At 45.7% G+C, this 21175-nt stretch overlaps 2 protein-coding genes across 2 annotated transcripts in view; one reads left to right on the plus strand and one right to left on the minus strand.

The window, feature by feature from the left end:
- LOC135075441 (protein flightless-1) overlaps positions 1–20233 on the plus strand; it is a 37427-nt gene extending 17194 nt beyond the window's left edge. The window contains exons 17-27 of the mRNA XM_063969881.1: positions 744–910; positions 1669–1795; positions 3438–3559; positions 3998–4211; positions 4964–5014; positions 5366–5614; positions 6050–6162; positions 6867–7017; positions 8534–8698; positions 17523–17636; positions 18657–20233. Of these exons, the coding sequence (XP_063825951.1) occupies positions 744–910; positions 1669–1795; positions 3438–3559; positions 3998–4211; positions 4964–5014; positions 5366–5614; positions 6050–6162; positions 6867–7017; positions 8534–8698; positions 17523–17636; positions 18657–18791 (1608 nt within the window). The 3' untranslated portion in view covers positions 18792–20233. The remainder of the gene's footprint in view (positions 1–743; positions 911–1668; positions 1796–3437; positions 3560–3997; positions 4212–4963; positions 5015–5365; positions 5615–6049; positions 6163–6866; positions 7018–8533; positions 8699–17522; positions 17637–18656) is intronic.
- Positions 19785–21083, minus strand: LOC135075268 (essential MCU regulator, mitochondrial). Its single transcript, XM_063969647.1, has 2 exons — positions 20687–21083; positions 19785–20267 (listed from the first exon to the last, which is right to left on the minus strand). The coding sequence occupies exon 1, from the start codon at positions 21050–21052 to the stop codon at positions 20705–20707; it is 348 nt and encodes a 115-aa protein (XP_063825717.1). The 5' UTR covers positions 21053–21083; the 3' UTR covers positions 19785–20267; positions 20687–20704.
- Between the last annotated feature and the right edge of the window lie 92 nt (positions 21084–21175).

Below are 21175 nucleotides of genomic sequence, written 5' to 3' on the forward strand. Positions count from 1 at the left end.
AAGAGAGATTTTTTGGAAGACGTAGCGTGGGCAGGCTTCCTACTAAGTGGACCGACGATCTGGCAGGTCACGGGAAGAACCTGTATGCGGGCAATGGAAAAACTTGGGGAGGCCTTTGTCCAGCTGTGGACGTCATTAGACTGAAACGACAACGACAGGAAAAGAACGTCCCTCTATAATTAACCCAAGCAAAAGAGAGGATTTAGCCTAGCCGGGTTGGGAAGTATTTCTCCTTCACTCGTCTCTCACGACATTCGTGAGAAGAATAAAGATGGTCCTATTTTACTCTGCCAAATCCACACGGCTAAGGTACAGGCGACAGCACATCAGACTACCTATTTTAGTTGAAAATTCGCTCTTATTACAGCTGCATAAAATCCCAGCGATTACCTTTAACGTGCTGTTATCTGTACGTATGCAAACAATACACTATCACTAACCCAATACCCACTACGCAACTGCAACTAAAGCCTGGTCCGTGAGCACGTAGAATTTTGTCCAATGACCCCAAGCTACCCATCCTTATTGCTCGCGCGTAATTATGTTGCTGTCGCGCTCGCACACTCACTGCGGACGCGCGTCGCACAGTCGTGACAGCAATATAATTACGCGCCAGCGATAAGGATGGGTAGCTTGGGGTCATTGGACAAAATTCTACGTGCTCACGGACCAGGCTTTAGTGACAACACTATATGGTACAAACCGTAAACCGCCGTACAAAGTCAGATTTCTTATGTTCTCAGGAGCACGTGCCGAACGACTTCGCGTGGGCGAGCCCGCGTCTATACCGCGTGGAATTAGGGATGGGCTACTTAGAGCTGCCGCAGCCCGAAGCATGTGCCTTAGCACGCGGCGTTCTAGCCACGCGCAACGTTTACATACTGGACGCGCACGTCGACTTGTTCGTGTGGTAAGTGCATAAAAAGTCATAAAAGTTGTTATTTTATTAAAATAGACTCTTTAAAAGCGCTTTTACATGTCTCAGTATTACTCAGACCCTATTACTGCTTCGGGACAATAAATGGGCCAGTGCGGAGAAGCAGTGCAAGAAACTTACGCCCGCTTTCTCCATCAATCCCTAATTTTTAAGTGACCCCTTTGAAAACAAAATTCCTGTTATGTGTTACCATAGGGGTCACTTAAAAATTAGGGATTGATGATGAAAACGGGCATCAGTCACCTTTGTCAGCCTCCAAACAGAATCCCAACTAGAAACAATTACCTAAAGAAAAACTCAAGATAGTAATCCCGCTGCTTCATCAGTTAAATCTACTATATAAAAATAAGTCGGGTTTTCCTCCCTGACGCTATAACTCCAGAACGCACGAACCGATTTCCACGGTTTTGCATTCGTTGGAAAGGTCTCGGGCTCCGTGAGGTTTATAGCAAAGAAAATTTGGGAAAAGGGGGTAAAACGGGATCCACGCGTACGAAGTCGCGGGCGGCCGCTATTATTTACAAATTAAAGATTTTTGTTGTATTGTGATTGAAAAAAGTTGTTTAATTGAGTTGACAGAATAGTGACATCACTTAATTTATTTATTTAATTAAAATGCGAGTGAGCTTACAGATAAATACTTGCGTGTCAAAATCTATGGGATTCTCGTTTTGACAGTTTTAAAAAGTACATCAATTTATTGGTGGTGTGAACACGTGTATTTGTATCAGGTTCGGCAAGAAGTCGTCGCGGCTGGTTCGCGCGGCGGCGGTGAAGCTTGCGCAGGAGTTGTTCAACATGGTGACGCGTCCGCCGCACGCGCTCGTCACGCGATTGCAGGAGGGGACGGAGACACAGGTAACTATACTATACCACAGGTAGTATACTCATAAGAAGGCTCAAGGTCACCTAAAGGGCGATGGAGCGTGCTATGCTCGGAGTTTCCCTACGTGATCGAATCAGAAATGAGGAGATCCGTAGGAGAACCAGAGTGACTGACATAGCCCGCAGAATCGCTAAAATCAAGTGGCTGTGGGCGGGGCACATAGCTCGTAGAGCTGATGGCCGCTGGGGCAGGAAAGTTCTTGAGTGGCGACCACGAGCCGGAAGACGTAGCGTGGGCAGGCCTCCCACTAGGTGGACCGACGATCTGGTGAAGGTCGCGGGAGGTGCCTGGATGCGAGCGGCGCAGGATTGGTCTTCGTGGAAATCCTTGGGGGAGGCCTTTGTCCAGCAGTGGACGTCTTTCGGCTGAAACGAACGAACTACAGGTCTAATGCATAACTGAGTCAGCGCCTGAGGTATGGGAGCGGCACGGGAGGGGTGACATGTGACGTGACAGAGCATACAAGTCTGAAGCACAGCTGAACTCTCGCTGACGTTTCACTTCAAAAGGACATCCTCCCGTGCCGCTCCCATACCTCAGGCACTGACTTAACTAAGTAGACACTAGCTTTTACTGCGTTTTATTGCCTGGGATATTGTAGCTTTGTACTGGTGAAAAAATTTTCAAAATTGGTTCAGTCGTTCCAGAGACTACTTTTATAGTAAGGATGACCAATCTTCCCCAACTTATGCTCAGTAAATAAAAATCTCTGTATTTATGTATTATATGTATTTATTTCAATATGTTTTTATTCGCAAACGTCCTCTTGTCTAATACTTTTTACTTTGGGAAACAGTAGGCATAATTTGACGGAAAATTGTTCTAGTCGCAGTGTTACTCGACAGAATTATTTTTCACTTACTTTAACCGGTGGAAAAATATTTTTCCCGACTGGTAACAATGTAACTGATGACTGACTGAATGGGTATAATCGCAAAATTTGAAAATAATTTTATAATGGTCACTTAAATAATATAAAATTAAATATTTTGTATATTAATTATGTATATTTTGAAGTTGTATGTTACTTTTGAAGCATAATCGAGGAAATAAAGCGGAATTATGTAAGTAACATCATAGTGCTTCAACTGTTATGGGGATTGTTTTTCTTTTCGCCGGTTCCCTATAAAATTATCATCATTCACGACCTTCTTGCATGTCCCATTGTGATATCTATGTCTTTAGAAATATTTCTAGGCTGTCAAATGTTTTATATCATATTTCAATTTAACTATTGCATTCTCCTACTGCCTGTGTTGCAATAGAATTAGAAAACTCGGCAATTGTTAGCACATCTCCTTCTTACAACGTAATAGAAAGCGAGATGCACTTATATCTGTCATGAATATTTTTTCATTTTACTATGTAACATTATACTATGTTTTATTTTTTTATCGACGTGTTTCATTATTTCCAATCGTTGTTAATTGTTAGCCATAAATGTATAGTTTTTTTATTTGATAAGTCGTCCTTTTCCACATTAGCAAAGAGGTTTTCACCTCTGTAAATAGTTTGACAGATCTAAATTTCGCTTTACAATGTAACGCTCCATGAATCTATGTTCGTTTTTGTGAAGACTATTGAATTGTACCTCAATTTATATTTTATTATCAGGTTTTCAAAACATATTTCTTGGGATGGGACGAAGTAATTGCGGTGGACTTCACCCGCACCGCAGAATCCGTAGCGAGGACCGGCGCCGACTTGGCCAGTTGGGCTAAACAACAGGAAACAAAGTAAGTTGTATTCAATCTCGGCTCCTATTTATAGGATACGTTTATGATTGTAGTCTCTTTGTCTGATAAGTTCTGAAATGAGTACATAGAGCTGTGTGCAGGTGAAATCGCGCTCAGAACTGTCGACTGTAGAGGAAGTACAGGCCAAGAGCTTTAAGAAAGATGCTGAGGGGCGACCACGTACTAAAAGACTTATGTGGGTGAATCGTTGAACTAGGAGTCGCTAATCGCTTGCAGGAGATTGCTTGATGCAAACGTCTTAAGCCTTGCTTGAAGTTCTGTGGAGGTGGTCTTTGTCCAGCTGTGTATTTTCCAATCTTTGGCGACCGTTTCCATACTATTTTACGTGTGACAAGAAACAGGATTAGATTAGCTAAAAACAAATTTCTAGTTTTTTAATGGTTTTATTGTATTAAATGGGAATCTCTGTATCTACAGGGCAGATCTGTCAGCGCTGTTCACACCTCGCCAACCGTCCATGCCGGCGGCGGAATCCAAGACCCTCGCAGACGAGTGGAACGAGGACCTGGAAGCCATGGAGGCGTTCGTACTCGAGGGCCGCCACTTCGTACGCCTGCCCGACCACGAGCTCGGCGTGTTCCACAGCTGCGACTGCTACGTGTTCCTGTGCCGCTACGTGCTGCCCGCCGAGGTGAGTGGCGGCGAGCACCTGGAGGCGATGGAGGCTCGTGCTGGAGGGCATTATCTTGGCTATCAATTATATTTTTCTAGTGCGTGATTAGATTTGTCGACTGCAACATTCGCTTGTCTTGCGGCTTTGAAGTCAAGTTGACATCATACAATAATCAGACATAAAATTTTACAGTACAATGTCTCATCCGCTCACATCCGAAGACTATAGTGACAGCAGGCGATGCGTGACTGCAAAGCACTGGTTTCTACATATTCCCATGAAATGTGTCGCAAAGCGACGGAAGTATTTCATAGAAATCAGTAGTATCGTGACGTCATTTGCTGCTACTGCTGCGTAAACCTTGCTACAAAATCATACCTTTATTGACGTCATTCCCGCCTTCCGCCACAGCCAGAAGAAGACAGCCCGGACGCCGACGGCGACGACGAGGGCGCGTCAGCCGCATGGGTGGTGTACTTCTGGCAAGGCCGGCGCGCGCCCAACATGGGCTGGCTGACCTTCACGTTCGGACTCGAGCGCAAGTTCAAGCAGCTGTGCCGGCGGGATTTTGTTTTCAGTTGGCTGTTTAGAGTTTTAGTACTTAGTAGATTTGAAATCGACAGGTTCGCGAGCTGCTGACGTCATACAGTGGAGGCTACTAAGTACACAGCTGTGTAATTTATAGCGAGCAATGTTCAGTGATGGCTTCTCAACATCTCTCATTCACTCACATTTGAAGGCTACTACTTCTGTCTCTGTCACAGCCAGAGGAAGACAGCCCGGACGCCGACGGCGACGACGAAGGAGCATCAGCCGCGTGGGTGGTGTACTTCTGGCAAGGCCGGCGCGCGCCCAACATGGGCTGGCTGACCTTCACGTTCGGGCTGGAGCACAAGTTCAAGCAGCTGTCCTTCTAGCTCTAAAAAAACAGAATTACTTTTCAGTTGGATATTTCGAATTTTGGTAGATTTGAAATCAACTTTGTAGGTTTGCGAGCTCCTGACGTCATACAGTGGAGGCTACTAAGTAGACAGCTGTCCGTAATTTATAGCGAGCGACATCTCAGTATCTTGCCAGTATCAATGATAGCAACATGTTCAGTGATGGCTTCTCAGCATCTCTCATTCACTCACATTTGAAGGCTACTACTTCTGTCTCTGTCATAGCCAGAGGAAGACAGCCCGGACGCCGACGGCGACGACGAGGGCGCTTCAGCCGCGTGGGTGGTGTACTTCTGGCAAGGCCGGCGCGCGCCCAACATGGGCTGGCTGACCTTCACGTTCGGACTCGAGCGCAAGTTCAAGCAGCTGTGCCGGCGGCTGGACGTGGTGCGAACGCACCAGCAGCAGGAGAGCCTGAAATTCATGGCGCACTTCCACCGCCGGTTCATCATTAAGGACGGCAAGAGGAACCAGAAGCCTGTAAGTGTTTATCACTACTGTTTTGAGCTACTTTTTTGAGTTGCTACTATATGTTTACGTTTGTAGCGTTAAATGATAGATATATTTTTATCTGTAAATTCTCAACGACTGAGCTGCGCTGAATAACATAAATTATAGTTCGTTTCATTCAAGAAGACGCGTCCCACCAATTTTCGGTCGAAGGAAGTGCGGGGTGCGGGGAGTTTGATCCGAGCAATCCGAGCATCATTATTGTAGTGTGCGTGTGCACTCATGAATGATTTGTGTCGATAACACTCAAACATTAGGGAAGAATGGTGGGGCGCGTCTTCGTGGATCAAACGATTCTCTAAGATTAGCTGTATTGTTTTTTTTTTTATTTCCTCTTGATAATTTTTTCAGCCTTTCAAGATTTATTGATGTATTTTCTTCCTCACATATTCATTTTAATGGCAGGAAAATGGTCGCCAGCCCGTGGAATTGTACGAGCTTCGCAGCAACGGTTCGACGCTGTGCACGCGCCTCATACAGGTCAAGGCGGACGCGAGCCAGCTCAACAGCGCCTTCTGGTAAGCGAACATTATTCTAGTCGTGTCGACAACAAATATACTGTGTCAACAGTGTGCCCAAAACTCCGCTAAAGAGTGACGTTGTCAGTAACATTCGAAAACATTTTGTGCCTACAACCCGGTCGAGTTAACAGCGCGCCGGCAGCCGTGAGCCCGTGACGCCCGCTCTGTGGGCTGAGTGTGAGCTTACATCAAACGCGCTCACTAGTGAGCGCTTTTAAAAAAAGTATGAAAATTTTAGTTTTTGAACGTTTCCCGCTAGGTGCGCTGTACAATTCGTCATACATTTAATGTTTGACGTGAGCGCGTTTGATATAAACTCGCACTAGGCCCTCTGGTACGGTCGGGGCGAACGTGGGGAAGTGGAAGACAGTCACATTCCAGCGAGGCAATAAGCTCGATCGTGTTTTATGAACAGTGCCTTTTGGTCTATGGTCGTAGATAAAAAGAATAATAGTCACGGCGGCGGATCCCGAACCTCGGATTCGGCTTATCTGACACCGATACCATTGGGCTTTCTTGATGGGTATTGCAATTCATATAATAAGCCCATCCTAATTATAAACGGGATTAAATTGAACGAGTGACATCTTTTTACGATTTGTGCGGCATCATGACAAGACGCTTACAACTAAATTCAATCTATAGCTAAATGAATGTCCTTTCATTGGATTTTATTATTTATTATTAACTTTATTCTACAGTTATATCTTAAACGTGCCGCTGGAGGGCGCTCACGACACGTCTTCAGCGATCGTGTACGCGTGGATCGGCTCCCAGGCCGACGCCGACTCCGCGCGCCTCATCGAGCAGATCGCTGAAGACAAGTTCAACAACCCCTGGGTCAGCTTGCAGGTGAGCTATCTACCTTCAGGTCTCTCCACAGAATACTTCTGCTACTCCTGTACAGTTAGGACTAGTAGCTACATCCTAAACGTGCCGCTGGAGGGCGCTCACGACACGTCCTCGGCGATCGTGTACGCATGGATCGGCTCCCAGGCCGACGCCGACTCCGCGCGCCTCATCGAGCAGATCGCCGAGGACAAGTTCAACAACCCCTGGGTCAGCTTGCAGGTAAACCTGGGCACTAATCAAGGAAATGTGACCAGTAAAGGGTAAGTAGTACTAGTAGCCCATAGTGACGTTGACTGCGAGCGCCTCATCGAGCAGATCGCCGAGGACAAGTTCAACAACCCCTGGGTCAGCTTGCAGGTAAACCTGGGCACTAATCAAGGAAATGTGACCAGTAAAGGGTAAGTAGTACTAGTAGCCCATAGTGACGTTGACTGCGAGCGCCTCATCGAGCAGATCGCCGAGGACAAGTTCAACAACCCCTGGGTCAGCTTGCAGGTAAGCTATCAACAGCTAAGCCATTGAAGGTTAAGTAGTTAGTCTCTCAACTACCTAAACTTCACTGTCTTGAAATGAATTAGTGTCTAACGACGCCGACTCCGCGCGACTCATCGAGCAGATCGCTGAAGACAAGTTCAACAACCCTTGGGTCAGCTTGCAGGTAGGCCCGGGAACTAATCTACCACTGCCTCTCCTGTGTAGCCAGGATACAGCTTGATCAAGGAAATGTGACCAGTAAAGAAAGGGCCCATAGTGACGTTGACTCCGCGCGCCTCATCGAGCAGATCGCCGAGGACATGTTCAACAACCCCTGGATCAGCTTGCAGGTAAGCCAGGGAAACCCGAGCAGTGAAGGTTATGTAGTTAGATAGCTGACTGTCTTGAAACCTGCAACGGATTTTATTCGGAGACCAAAGCGACGCCGATTTCGTGCGCCTTTTCGAGCACATCGCTGAAGACAAGTTCAACAACCCTTGGGTCAGCTTGCAGGTGAGCTATCTACAGCTTGGCCAGTGAAGGTTTAGTAGTTAGGCTCTCAACTACCTAAACTTCACCTTCTTGAAATGAATTAGTGTCTTACGACGTCGACTCTGCGCGCCTCATTGAGCAGATTGCTGAAAACAAGTTCAAGCTCCTGGGTCAGCTTGCAGGTAAGCCCGGGAACTAATCTACCACTGCCTCTCCTGTGTAGCCAGGATACAGCTTGATCAAGGAAATGTGACCAATAAACTTAAGTAGTCCTAGAAGGCCAAAGCGACGCAGAATCAAGCAGATCGCTGAAGACAAGTTCAGCAATCCCTGGGTCAGCTTACTAAGAAAGAATCTTGAATGACCCTGGCTGAAAAATTAAATCGTTCAAATAGTGCGAAATATTTGTTATGCGCATCTTTTGGGCCCTGTAACTTCTTTATTTGTAGAGATATTTTCATGATTCTTTCACCAATATTGTTGGTTTTACTTATATTTTCAAGTTTTATTAATAGCTAGAATTGTTCTGTAACATAATATTTGCTTCCAGGTGCTAACAGAAGGCAGCGAGCCGGACAACTTCTTCTGGGTGGCGCTGGGCGGCCGCAAGCCGTACGACACGGACGCGTCCTACCTCGCCTACACGCGCTTGTTCCGCTGCTCCAACGAGAAGGGATACTTCACCGTCTCCGAGAAGTGCACGGACTTTTGCCAGGTACGAACAATGATAGTATCGGATGGTGACGTCAATTAAGACACTTTATGACCCATATTAAATGTGTGGCCATAAGCCTCACGACACGGACGCGTCCTACCTCGCCTACACGCGCTTGTTCCGCTGCTCCAACGAGAAGGGATACTTCACCGTCTCCGAGAAGTGCACGGACTTTTGCCAGGTACGAACAATGATAGGGTTGGATGATGACGTCAATTAAGACACTTTATGACCCATATTAAATGTGTGGCCATAAGCCTCACGACACGGACGCGTCCTACCTCGCCTACACGCGCTTGTTCCGCTGCTCCAACGAGAAGGGATACTTCACCGTCTCCGAGAAGTGCACGGACTTTTGCCAGGTACGAACAATGATAGTATCGGATGGTGACGTCAATTAAGACACTTTATGACCCATATTAAATGTGTGGCCATAAGCCTCACGACACGGACGCGTCCTACCTCGCCTACACGCGCTTGTTCCGCTGCTCCAACGAGAAGGGATACTTCACCGTCTCCGAGAAGTGCACGGACTTTTGCCAGGTACGAACAATGATAGTATCGGATGGTGACGTCAATTAAGACACTTTATGGCCCATATTAAATGTGTGGCCATAAGCCTCACGACACGGACGCGTCCTACCTCGCCTACACGCGCTTGTTCCGCTGCTCCAACGAGAAGGGATACTTCACCGTCTCCGAGAAGTGCACGGACTTTTGCCAGGTACGAACAATGATAGTATCGGATGGTGACGTCAATTAAGACACTTTATGACCCATATTAAATGTGTGGCCATAAGCCTCACGACACGGACGCGTCCTACCTCGCCTACACGCGCTTGTTCCGCTGCTCCAACGAGAAGGGATACTTCACCGTCTCCGAGAAGTGCACGGACTTTTGCCAGGTACGAACAATGATAGTATCGGATGGTGACGTCAATTAAGACACTTTATGACCCATATTAAATGTGTGGCCATAAGCCTCACGACACGGACGCGTCCTACCTCGTCTACACGCGCTTGTTCCGCTGCTCCAACGAGAAGGGATACTTCACCGTCTCCGAGAAGTGCACGGACTTTTGCCAGGTACGAACAATGATAGTATCGGATGGATGGCGTCAATTGAGACACTTTATGGCCCATATTAAATGTGTGGCCATAAGCCTCACGACACGGACGCGTCCTACCTCGCCTACACGCGCTTGTTCCGCTGCTCCAACGAGAAGGGATACTTCACCGTCTCCGAGAAGTGCACGGACTTTTGCCAGGTACGTACAATGATAGGGTTGGATGATGACGTCAATTAAGACACTTTATGACCCATATTAAATGTGTGGCCATAAGCCTCACGACACGGACGCGTCCTACCTCGCCTACACGCGCTTGTTCCGCTGCTCCAACGAGAAGGGATACTTCACCGTCTCCGAGAAGTGCACGGACTTTTGCCAGGTACGAACAATGATAGTATCGGATGGTGACGTCAATTAAGACACTTTATGACCCATATTAAATGTGTGGCCATAAGCCTCACGACACGGACGCGTCCTACCTCGCCTACACGCGCTTGTTCCGCTGCTCCAACGAGAAGGGATACTTCACCGTCTCCGAGAAGTGCACGGACTTTTGCCAGGTACGAACAATGATAGGGTTGGATGATGACGTCAATTAAGACACTTTATGACCCATATTAAATGTGTGGCCATAAGCCTCACGACACGGACGCGTCCTACCTCGCCTACACGCGCTTGTTCCGCTGCTCCAACGAGAAGGGATACTTCACCGTCTCCGAGAAGTGCACGGACTTTTGCCAGGTACGAACAATGATAGTATCGGATGGTGACGTCAATTAAGACACTTTATGACCCATATTAAATGTGTGGCCATAAGCCTCACGACACGGACGCGTCCTACCTCGCCTACACGCGCTTGTTCCGCTGCTCCAACGAGAAGGGATACTTCACCGTCTCCGAGAAGTGCACGGACTTTTGCCAGGTACGAACAATGATAGTATCGGATGGTGACGTCAATTAAGACACTTTATGGCCCATATTAAATGTGTGGCCATAAGCCTCACGACACGGACGCGTCCTACCTCGCCTACACGCGCTTGTTCCGCTGCTCCAACGAGAAGGGATACTTCACCGTCTCCGAGAAGTGCACGGACTTTTGCCAGGTACGAACAATGATAGTATCGGATGGTGACGTCAATTAAGACACTTTATGACCCATATTAAATGTGTGGCCATAAGCCTCACGACACGGACGCGTCCTACCTCGCCTACACGCGCTTGTTCCGCTGCTCCAACGAGAAGGGATACTTCACCGTCTCCGAGAAGTGCACGGACTTTTGCCAGGTACGAACAATGATAGTATCGGATGGTGACGTCAATTAAGACACTTTATGACCCATATTAAATGTGTGGCCATAAGCCTCACGACACGGACGCGTCCTACCTCGTCTACACGCGCTTGTTCCGCTGCTCCAACGAGAAGGGATACTTCACCGTCTCCGAGAAGTGCACGGACTTTTGCCAGGTACGAACAATGATAGTATCGGATGGATGGCGTCAATTGAGACACTTTATGGCCCATATTAAATGTGTGGCCATAAGCCTCACGACACGGACGCGTCCTACCTCGCCTACACGCGCTTGTTCCGCTGCTCCAACGAGAAGGGATACTTCACCGTCTCCGAGAAGTGCACGGACTTTTGCCAGGTACGTACAATGATAGGGTTGGATGATGACGTCAATTAAGACACTTTATGACCCATATTAAATGTGTGGCCATAAGCCTCACGACACGGACGCGTCCTACCTCGCCTACACGCGCTTGTTCCGCTGCTCCAACGAGAAGGGATACTTCACCGTCTCCGAGAAGTGCACGGACTTTTGCCAGGTACGAACAATGATAGTATCGGATGGTGACGTCAATTAAGACACTTTATGACCCATATTAAATGTGTGGCCATAAGCCTCACGACACGGACGCGTCCTACCTCGCCTACACGCGCTTGTTCCGCTGCTCCAACGAGAAGGGATACTTCACCGTCTCCGAGAAGTGCACGGACTTTTGCCAGGTACGAACAATGATAGTATCGGATGGATGGCGTCAATTGAGACACTTTATGGCCCATATTAAATGTGTGGCCATAAGCCTCACGACACGGACGCGTCCTACCTCGCCTACACGCGCTTGTTCCGCTGCTCCAACGAGAAGGGATACTTCACCGTCTCCGAGAAGTGCACGGACTTTTGCCAGGTACGTACAATGATAGGGTTGGATGATGACGTCAATTAAGACACTTTATGACCCATATTAAATGTGTGGCCATAAGCCTCACGACACGGACGCGTCCTACCTCGCCTACACGCGCTTGTTCCGCTGCTCCAACGAGAAGGGATACTTCACCGTCTCCGAGAAGTGCACGGACTTTTGCCAGGTACGAACAATGATAGGGTTGGATGATGACGTCAATTAAGACACTTTATGACCCATATTAAATGTGTGGCCATAAGCCTCACGACACGGACGCGTCCTACCTCGCCTACACGCGCTTGTTCCGCTGCTCCAACGAGAAGGGATACTTCACCGTCTCCGAGAAGTGCACGGACTTTTGCCAGGTACGAACAATGATAGTATCGGATGGTGACGTCAATTAAGACACTTTATGACCCATATTAAATGTGTGGCCATAAGCCTCACGACACGGACGCGTCCTACCTCGCCTACACGCGCTTGTTCCGCTGCTCCAACGAGAAGGGATACTTCACCGTCTCCGAGAAGTGCACGGACTTTTGCCAGGTACGAACAATGATAGTATCGGATGGATGGCGTCAATTGAGACACTTTATGGTCCATATTAAATGTGTGGCCATAAGCCTCACGACACGGACGCGTCCTACCTCGCCTACACGCGCTTGTTCCGCTGCTCCAACGAGAAGGGATACTTCACCGTCTCCGAGAAGTGCACGGACTTTTGCCAGGTACGAACAATGATAGGGTTGGATGATGACGTCAATTAAGACACTTTATGACCCATATTAAATGTGTGGCCATAAGCCTCACGACACGGACGCGTCCTACCTCGCCTACACGCGCTTGTTCCGCTGCTCCAACGAGAAGGGATACTTCACCGTCTCCGAGAAGTGCACGGACTTTTGCCAGGTACGAACAATGATAGTATCGGATGGTGACGTCAATTAAGACACTTTATGACCCATATTAAATGTGTGGCCATAAGCCTCACGACACGGACGCGTCCTACCTCGCCTACACGCGCTTGTTCCGCTGCTCCAACGAGAAGGGATACTTCACCGTCTCCGAGAAGTGCACGGACTTTTGCCAGGTACGAACAATGATAGGGTTGGATGATGACGTCAATTAAGACACTTTATGACCCATATTAAATGTGTGGCCATAAGCCTCACGACACGGACGCGTCCTACCTCGCCTACACGCGCTTGTTCCGCTGCTCCAACGAGAAGGGATACTTCACCGTCTCCGAGAAGTGCACGGACTTTTGCCAGGTACGAACAATGATAGTATCGGATGGTGACGTCAATTAAGACACTTTATGACCCATATTAAATGTGTGGCCATAAGCCTCACGACACGGACGCGTCCTACCTCGCCTACACGCGCTTGTTCCGCTGCTCCAACGAGAAGGGATACTTCACCGTCTCCGAGAAGTGCACGGACTTTTGCCAGGTACGAACAATGATAGTATCGGATGGATGGCGTCAATTGAGACACTTTATGGCCCATATTAAATGTGTGGCCATAAGCCTCACGACACGGACGCGTCCTACCTCGCCTACACGCGCTTGTTCCGCTGCTCCAACGAGAAGGGATACTTCACCGTCTCCGAGAAGTGCACGGACTTTTGCCAGGTACGTACAATGATAGGGTTGGATGATGACGTCAATTAAGACACTTTATGACCCATATTAAATGTGTGGCCATAAGCCTCACGACACGGACGCGTCCTACCTCGCCTACACGCGCTTGTTCCGCTGCTCCAACGAGAAGGGATACTTCACCGTCTCCGAGAAGTGCACGGACTTTTGCCAGGTACGAACAATGATAGTATCGGATGGTGACGTCAATTAAGACACTTTATGACCCATATTAAATGTGTGGCCATAAGCCTCACGACACGGACGCGTCCTACCTCGCCTACACGCGCTTGTTCCGCTGCTCCAACGAGAAGGGATACTTCACCGTCTCCGAGAAGTGCACGGACTTTTGCCAGGTACGAACAATGATAGTATCGGATGGATGGCGTCAATTGAGACACTTTATGGCCCATATTAAATGTGTGGCCATAAGCCTCACGACACGGACGCGTCCTACCTCGCCTACACGCGCTTGTTCCGCTGCTCCAACGAGAAGGGATACTTCACCGTCTCCGAGAAGTGCACGGACTTTTGCCAGGTACGAACAATGATAGGGTTGGATGATGACGTCAATTAAGACACTTTATGACCCATATTAAATGTGTGGCCATAAGCCTCACGACACGGACGCGTCCTACCTCGCCTACACGCGCTTGTTCCGCTGCTCCAACGAGAAGGGATACTTCACCGTCTCCGAGAAGTGCACGGACTTTTGCCAGGTACGAACAATGATAGTATCGGATGGTGACGTCAATTAAGACACTTTATGACCCATATTAAATGTGTGGCCATAAGCCTCACGACACGGACGCGTCCTACCTCGCCTACACGCGCTTGTTCCGCTGCTCCAACGAGAAGGGATACTTCACCGTCTCCGAGAAGTGCACGGACTTTTGCCAGGTACGTACAATGATAGGGTTGGATGATGACGTCAATTAAGACACTTTATGACCCATATTAAATGTGTGGCCATAAGCCTCACGACACGGACGCGTCCTACCTCGCCTACACGCGCTTGTTCCGCTGCTCCAACGAGAAGGGATACTTCACCGTCTCCGAGAAGTGCACGGACTTTTGCCAGGTACGAACAATGATAGTATCGGATGGTGACGTCAATTAAGACACTTTATGACCCATATTAAATGTGTGGCCATAAGCCTCACGACACGGACGCGTCCTACCTCGCCTACACGCGCTTGTTCCGCTGCTCCAACGAGAAGGGATACTTCACCGTCTCCGAGAAGTGCACGGACTTTTGCCAGGTACGAACAATGATAGGGTTGGATGATGACGTCAATTAAGACACTTTATGACCCATATTAAATGTGTGGCCATAAGCCTCACGACACGGACGCGTCCTACCTCGCCTACACGCGCTTGTTCCGCTGCTCCAACGAGAAGGGATACTTCACCGTCTCCGAGAAGTGCACGGACTTTTGCCAGGTACGAACAATGATAGTATCGGATGGTGACGTCAATTAAGACACTTTATGACCCATATTAAATGTGTGGCCATAAGCCTCACGACACGGACGCGTCCTACCTCGCCTACACGCGCTTGTTCCGCTGCTCCAACGAGAAGGGATACTTCACCGTCTCCGAGAAGTGCACGGACTTTTGCCAGGTACGAACAATGATAGTATCGGATGGATGGCGTCAATTGAGACACTTTATGGCCCATATTAAATGTGTGGCCATAAGCCTCACGACACGGACGCGTCCTACCTCGCCTACACGCGCTTGTTCCGCTGCTCCAACGAGAAGGGATACTTCACCGTCTCCGAGAAGTGCACGGACTTTTGCCAGGTACGTACAATGATAGGGTTGGATGATGACGTCAATTAAGACACTTTATGACCCATATTAAATGTGTGGCCATAAGCCTCACGACACGGACGCGTCCTACCTCGCCTACACGCGCTTGTTCCGCTGCTCCAACGAGAAGGGATACTTCACCGTCTCCGAGAAGTGCACGGACTTTTGCCAGGTACGAACAATGATAGGGTTGGATGATGACGTCAATTAAGACACTTTATGACCCATATTAAATGTGTGGCCATAAGCCTCACGACACGGACGCGTCCTACCTCGCCTACACGCGCTTGTTCCGCTGCTCCAACGAGAAGGGATACTTCACCGTCTCCGAGAAGTGCACGGACTTTTGCCAGGTACGAACAATGATAGTATCGGATGGTGACGTCAATTAAGACACTTTATGACCCATATTAAATGTGTGGCCATAAGCCTCACGACACGGACGCGTCCTACCTCGCCCACACGCGCTTGTTCCGCTGCTCCAACGAGAAGGGATACTTCACCGTCTCCGAGAAGTGCACGGACTTTTGCCAGGTACGAACAATGATAGTATCGGATGGATGGCGTCAATTGAGACACTTTATGGCCCATATTAAATGTGTGGCCATAAGCCTCACGACACGGACGCGTCCTACCTCGCCTACACGCGCTTGTTCCGCTGCTCCAACGAGAAGGGATACTTCACCGTCTCCGAGAAGTGCACGGACTTTTGCCAGGTACGTACAATGATAGGGTTGGATGATGACGTCAATTAAGACACTTTATGACCCATATTAAATGTGTGGCCATAAGCCTCACGACACGGACGCGTCCTACCTCGCCTACACGCGCTTGTTCCGCTGCTCCAACGAGAAGGGATACTTCACCGTCTCCGAGAAGTGCACGGACTTTTGCCAGGTACGAACAATGATAGGGTTGGATGATGACGTCAATTAAGACACTTTATGACCCATATTAAATGTGTGGCCATAAGCCTCACGACACGGACGCGTCCTACCTCGCCTACACGCGCTTGTTCCGCTGCTCCAACGAGAAGGGATACTTCACCGTCTCCGAGAAGTGCACGGACTTTTGCCAGGTACGAACAATGATAGTATCGGATGGTGACGTCAATTAAGACACTTTATGACCCATATTAAATGTGTGGCCATAAGCCTCACGACACGGACGCGTCCTACCTCGCCTACACGCGCTTGTTCCGCTGCTCCAACGAGAAGGGATACTTCACCGTCTCCGAGAAGTGCACGGACTTTTGCCAGGTGTGTACAATGATAGGGTTGGATGATGACGTCAATTAAGACACTTTATGACCCATATTAAATGTGTGGCCATAAGCCTCACGACACGAACGCGTCCTACCTCGCCTACACGCGCTTGTTCCGCTGCTCCAACGAGAAGGGATACTTCACCGTCTCCGAGAAGTGCACGGACTTTTGCCAGGTACGAACAATGATAGGGTTGGATGGTGACGTCAATTAACCCTTATTTAGGCTTATATTTTCAATGGTTTTCAACCGTATCTTCATATTGATGTGGATTGTGGACCAGTGGTTTACAGTTTTGCCGCCCGTAGGCTAGAGTGGGGTTGGATCTTTATTTAACTTTTATCTTCTGAAATCGAGTAAGCGCCATCTGAAATCTGACGCCCCTAGGACGCTGCCGCCCCTAGGCCGCGGCCTATACGGCCTATTGACATATCCAGGACCGATGTGGACTCTATTGCACCTCTGCTTCTGCAATTATTGAAACGCTGTTTCTCCATATTTTTAATGGAAATGCTCACACAAAGACGTCGCATGATTAATTAATGATGTTAAATAAAATTTAAAAAAAATGCAAATGCAAGAAAATCAACGTCAATCTTTTGAATGCCAAATATAAAAGAGTAGGTAAGGCAGTGAAAATTCGTTTAGCAGTGCTTTAAATCCTTGGGGGAGGCCTTTGTCCAGCAGTGGTCGTCTTTCGGCTGAAACGAACGAATGCTTTAAAATTGTCTTGTTATTTTTGTTGAGTTATACACGTATGAAATGAAATCGTCCGCACTGTGCCAACAGTTCCGTGTGGTTAAGTCTAAATAACCTAATACCTAATCTAATCAATTCATTTTGCAGGATGACTTAGCCGACGACGACATTATGATATTGGACAACGGCGATCAGGTGTTTCTGTGGCTGGGAGCCAAATGCTCCGAGGTGGAGATAAAACTCGCATACAAATCTGCCCAGGTATGTAATCGGTAGAAAGTATGAGCCAAGTTGTGGCAATATAATCAATGGGGTAGTTTATTCTATCGTGAAATATATTTGGGGGGTATCCTTCCGTTTGGCCAAATTACTTTTCGCCAAATTTCACTTCGCAAACAACTTATCGCCAAAGTTTCATTTCCCAAATGAACTTTTAGCAACTGTACTTTTCGCAACTAATTCATTTGGTCAAATTATCATTTGGCAAAATTTTATTTGGCAAATGTTTATATAGCAAATGTTTTATTTTGCCAAATATGATATCCCAAATAATTTGTTTGGTCAAATTGCCACTTCACATACTTACCCATCGTTACCCACAAATCAAAGCATAAGGCAGATGAACATAGTTTTCACAAGAATTTTATGTAAAACAAAGAGATTGCAGAAAATAGTAAGGTTGCAGAAAGTAGGTATTGCAGAAAATAGTAGGTTAGGTTAGGTTAGAACAGTGACCCTTGACGCGCGAAGGCGAGCGAAGCGTGCCGCGGCAGCGGCCGCCGAGCGCTAGAATCACCTCTATTGCTAATGAATCATTTGGAAATTTCGATAAAAAGAATGAAATATGAAAATTAATTTAGAACAAATTTTATATTAAATTAACTACCCACTAAACAAAATATTTAACCACAAGCTAATCTGTATTCCATTCTATGCATCAATCAAATTATTTTGTAAATAGTTTATCGTGAAATATTTTTGCCAAATGAAACATTTGGCAAAACATACTTTGCCAAACAATAATTTGCTAAACAATAATATGCCAAAAACGACATTTGCTAATTAAAAGTTTGCAATAAGTTGTTTTGCCAAATGAGAATTTGCCAAATGAAAATTTGCGAAACGTTGTTTGCGATGTGATAATTTGGGAAACGTTTTTTGGCCAAACATCAGTAATCCATATTTGGGGACATGCAGTTCTGTAAATTGTATAATTTGTGATCTTTGTGGGACAAGCATAAAGCTGAATTCTAAAACTAATCCAAATTGAAAATCCCCAAGGTTTACATCCAACACATGAAGACGATGCAGCCAGAGAAGCCACGCAAACTGTTCCTCACGCTCAAAAACAAAGAATCGCGTCGGTTCACCAAGTGCTTCCACGGCTGGGGCGAGCACAAGAGGCCTCCAGAGTAAACAACTCTTATCGACGACTTTACAGCCTTAAGCGGTACAGACCTATCGATATCTTATTACCAGCAGTGTTCAGAAAAAATATAATGGATGGTTCTCATTCATTGTCTATACCCGTTAGCCAGATATTTTAAGTCCCCAAAATTCGAAGGTCAGCAGTAAAGGTCTGTAATGCATTTTGATACTGATATCTTATTGAGTATAGATATTCCCAATTGATATTGGTTTGAAATGACATGTAACTGCTACCAGGTAATTGTTTAAGGCCTGGTTCAGACGCGCGGTTTCTGGATGGTTCTCATAGGTGAGGCACGAGGCGGTAACAGTAGCGGTTACTTTTTGATGCAAATGAACGAGGTCTGCCCAGAAACCTCTTGATTATCGCGCGTGTCGGAACCAGGCCTAAAGTTTATTACTATGTTGACATAGTTATTAGTTATGATGCGTTTCAGCTCAAATTATTATAGTATACAGATGTCTTATTGTACATCGCAACAAAGCATTTTCAACATTCGCAATAAAATGAGTTTTATGATAGGTATGTACTATCGGAAGCAAAGAATCTGAATGAATTTACGAAAATGAATGACACACATTTTCATAAAAATATTTGTATAGTATTGTGTGAAAAATTTTCCATTGCCTAAAAATCTGTGATTATAAAATTTGCTTGTTTGATTATTTTAAAATTATTAGTTCAGATTTAGACACATTTGAATTAAAATATTTAATATTATGAAACGTATGAAAGAGCTCATTATACTAGAAGTTGCATCACATACAAATTTAGTTTTGCAATAATTATTTTAGTAGCCATTAAATTAAATATAAAGAGGGATTTACTGAGAATAATTTTACCTAAACTTCAGTATTACGATTTGAGTGTTACTTACAACCAAACAATTTAAACCATTCGTTTTTATCAGGATGCATGTGTTCTCATGGGCTTCCAAAAGACATTGAGGGAATATTTTGTGAAAATGAAAGACTGAGTCATGCCATTTTACCAAGTCATTTTATTCAACACTTTCACTTATCTAATGATTAAGCACAAGTGTGGAGATTACATTGTTACTCATTTAATTTATTGCTACATAGATGAGAGAAATGTTTTGACTAGAATTGCAGAGATAATTTTCACTCTGTGAGAAATTACAACTTTGCATTTGTTTATAATGCATTTGTAAGTTTATTTTAAGAATAAATTTGGTAAAGCTGTATGTAAATTGCTGTTGATGTATAAATGATTCACATATTGTATTTATGTAAATCATGTAAATATTTGAATATCATATTACATAATTTCATCACTAACATAAATAAAGATACATGAAACTTTTATAATGCATATAATTGTTGTGCAAGACATGATTTTTAAATGTGGCGCTTAAGCACAAATGTTTTCATAGATTTTTAACAGTTATTTAATAAAAAATTAACAACAATCTTGAATTTTATTAGAATACCCGCAAATTTCACCTGCAACAAAAGATGATAATGTTATGATGAATTTTGCTTGTATTAAATACAAGAATATGCATTTATCATGTAATTACAATATTATTTTTTTATGTTCAGTTGAAATGAAATTGTTCAATTTCAATACAAGAAACTTCTTCCAAGTTAGGTACTACAAATACTTCCAAGTTGTGTTGTAAATGTATAGCATGGGTTGCACTGACTTAATCTACCATCACATATTACATTGAAAATGCACAAAGCTAAATAGGAATCTGCTTTTTTTGTGATTAGGAAAGCAAAGGAGTCTGAAGAAGTAATGACAAAGATCAAATTGGATTATTGCCAAATAGTAAAGACTTGAATGAGACATTAGGAATAGATATTTATATAGTTTGTAAGAGTTAAAGTAAGTTAAGAATCAAACTACAGGCACCTACCTAAGAATTTAAAAATATTTAATCGTCATCATCATCATCGTCGGAAGGCACAAAAAGTTCGTTTTCTTCTAAGAAATTGGCTATGTTTTTACTAATTGCAGCTCCGATAAGAAGGCCCGGAACAACAGCAGCAACTATACTCAGTAGACCGAAAGGTTTCTTCTCCGGCTCTGGTAAAATCGCTCCTGTAGGAGTGGTGGTAGCTGTTCTCCTTTGAAACACTTGTTCTGGTCTTGTTACAATCTTCATTTGGGCAAGTAGTCGTGGCAATCTAGTAATCGACATTTTGCGCAGATTTATATTATTAACGTGATTATTTTTAGAACTTTGTCTCGTGTATTTTACGCAAAAAACTGAAACTGACATCGAACAAGACAGATTAACAAAAAAGTAAATAATTTTTTGACATCCCACAGATTATCCCTCCCTCAGCTGAAACTGCTGAAGAGGAAGATGTCTTTAATCTGTGACAACGATTGTATCTACCAA

The sequence above is a fragment of the Ostrinia nubilalis genome, chromosome 10 (assembly GCF_963855985.1).
Source record: "Ostrinia nubilalis chromosome 10, ilOstNubi1.1, whole genome shotgun sequence".
NCBI classification, from domain to species: domain Eukaryota; kingdom Metazoa; phylum Arthropoda; class Insecta; order Lepidoptera; family Crambidae; genus Ostrinia; species Ostrinia nubilalis.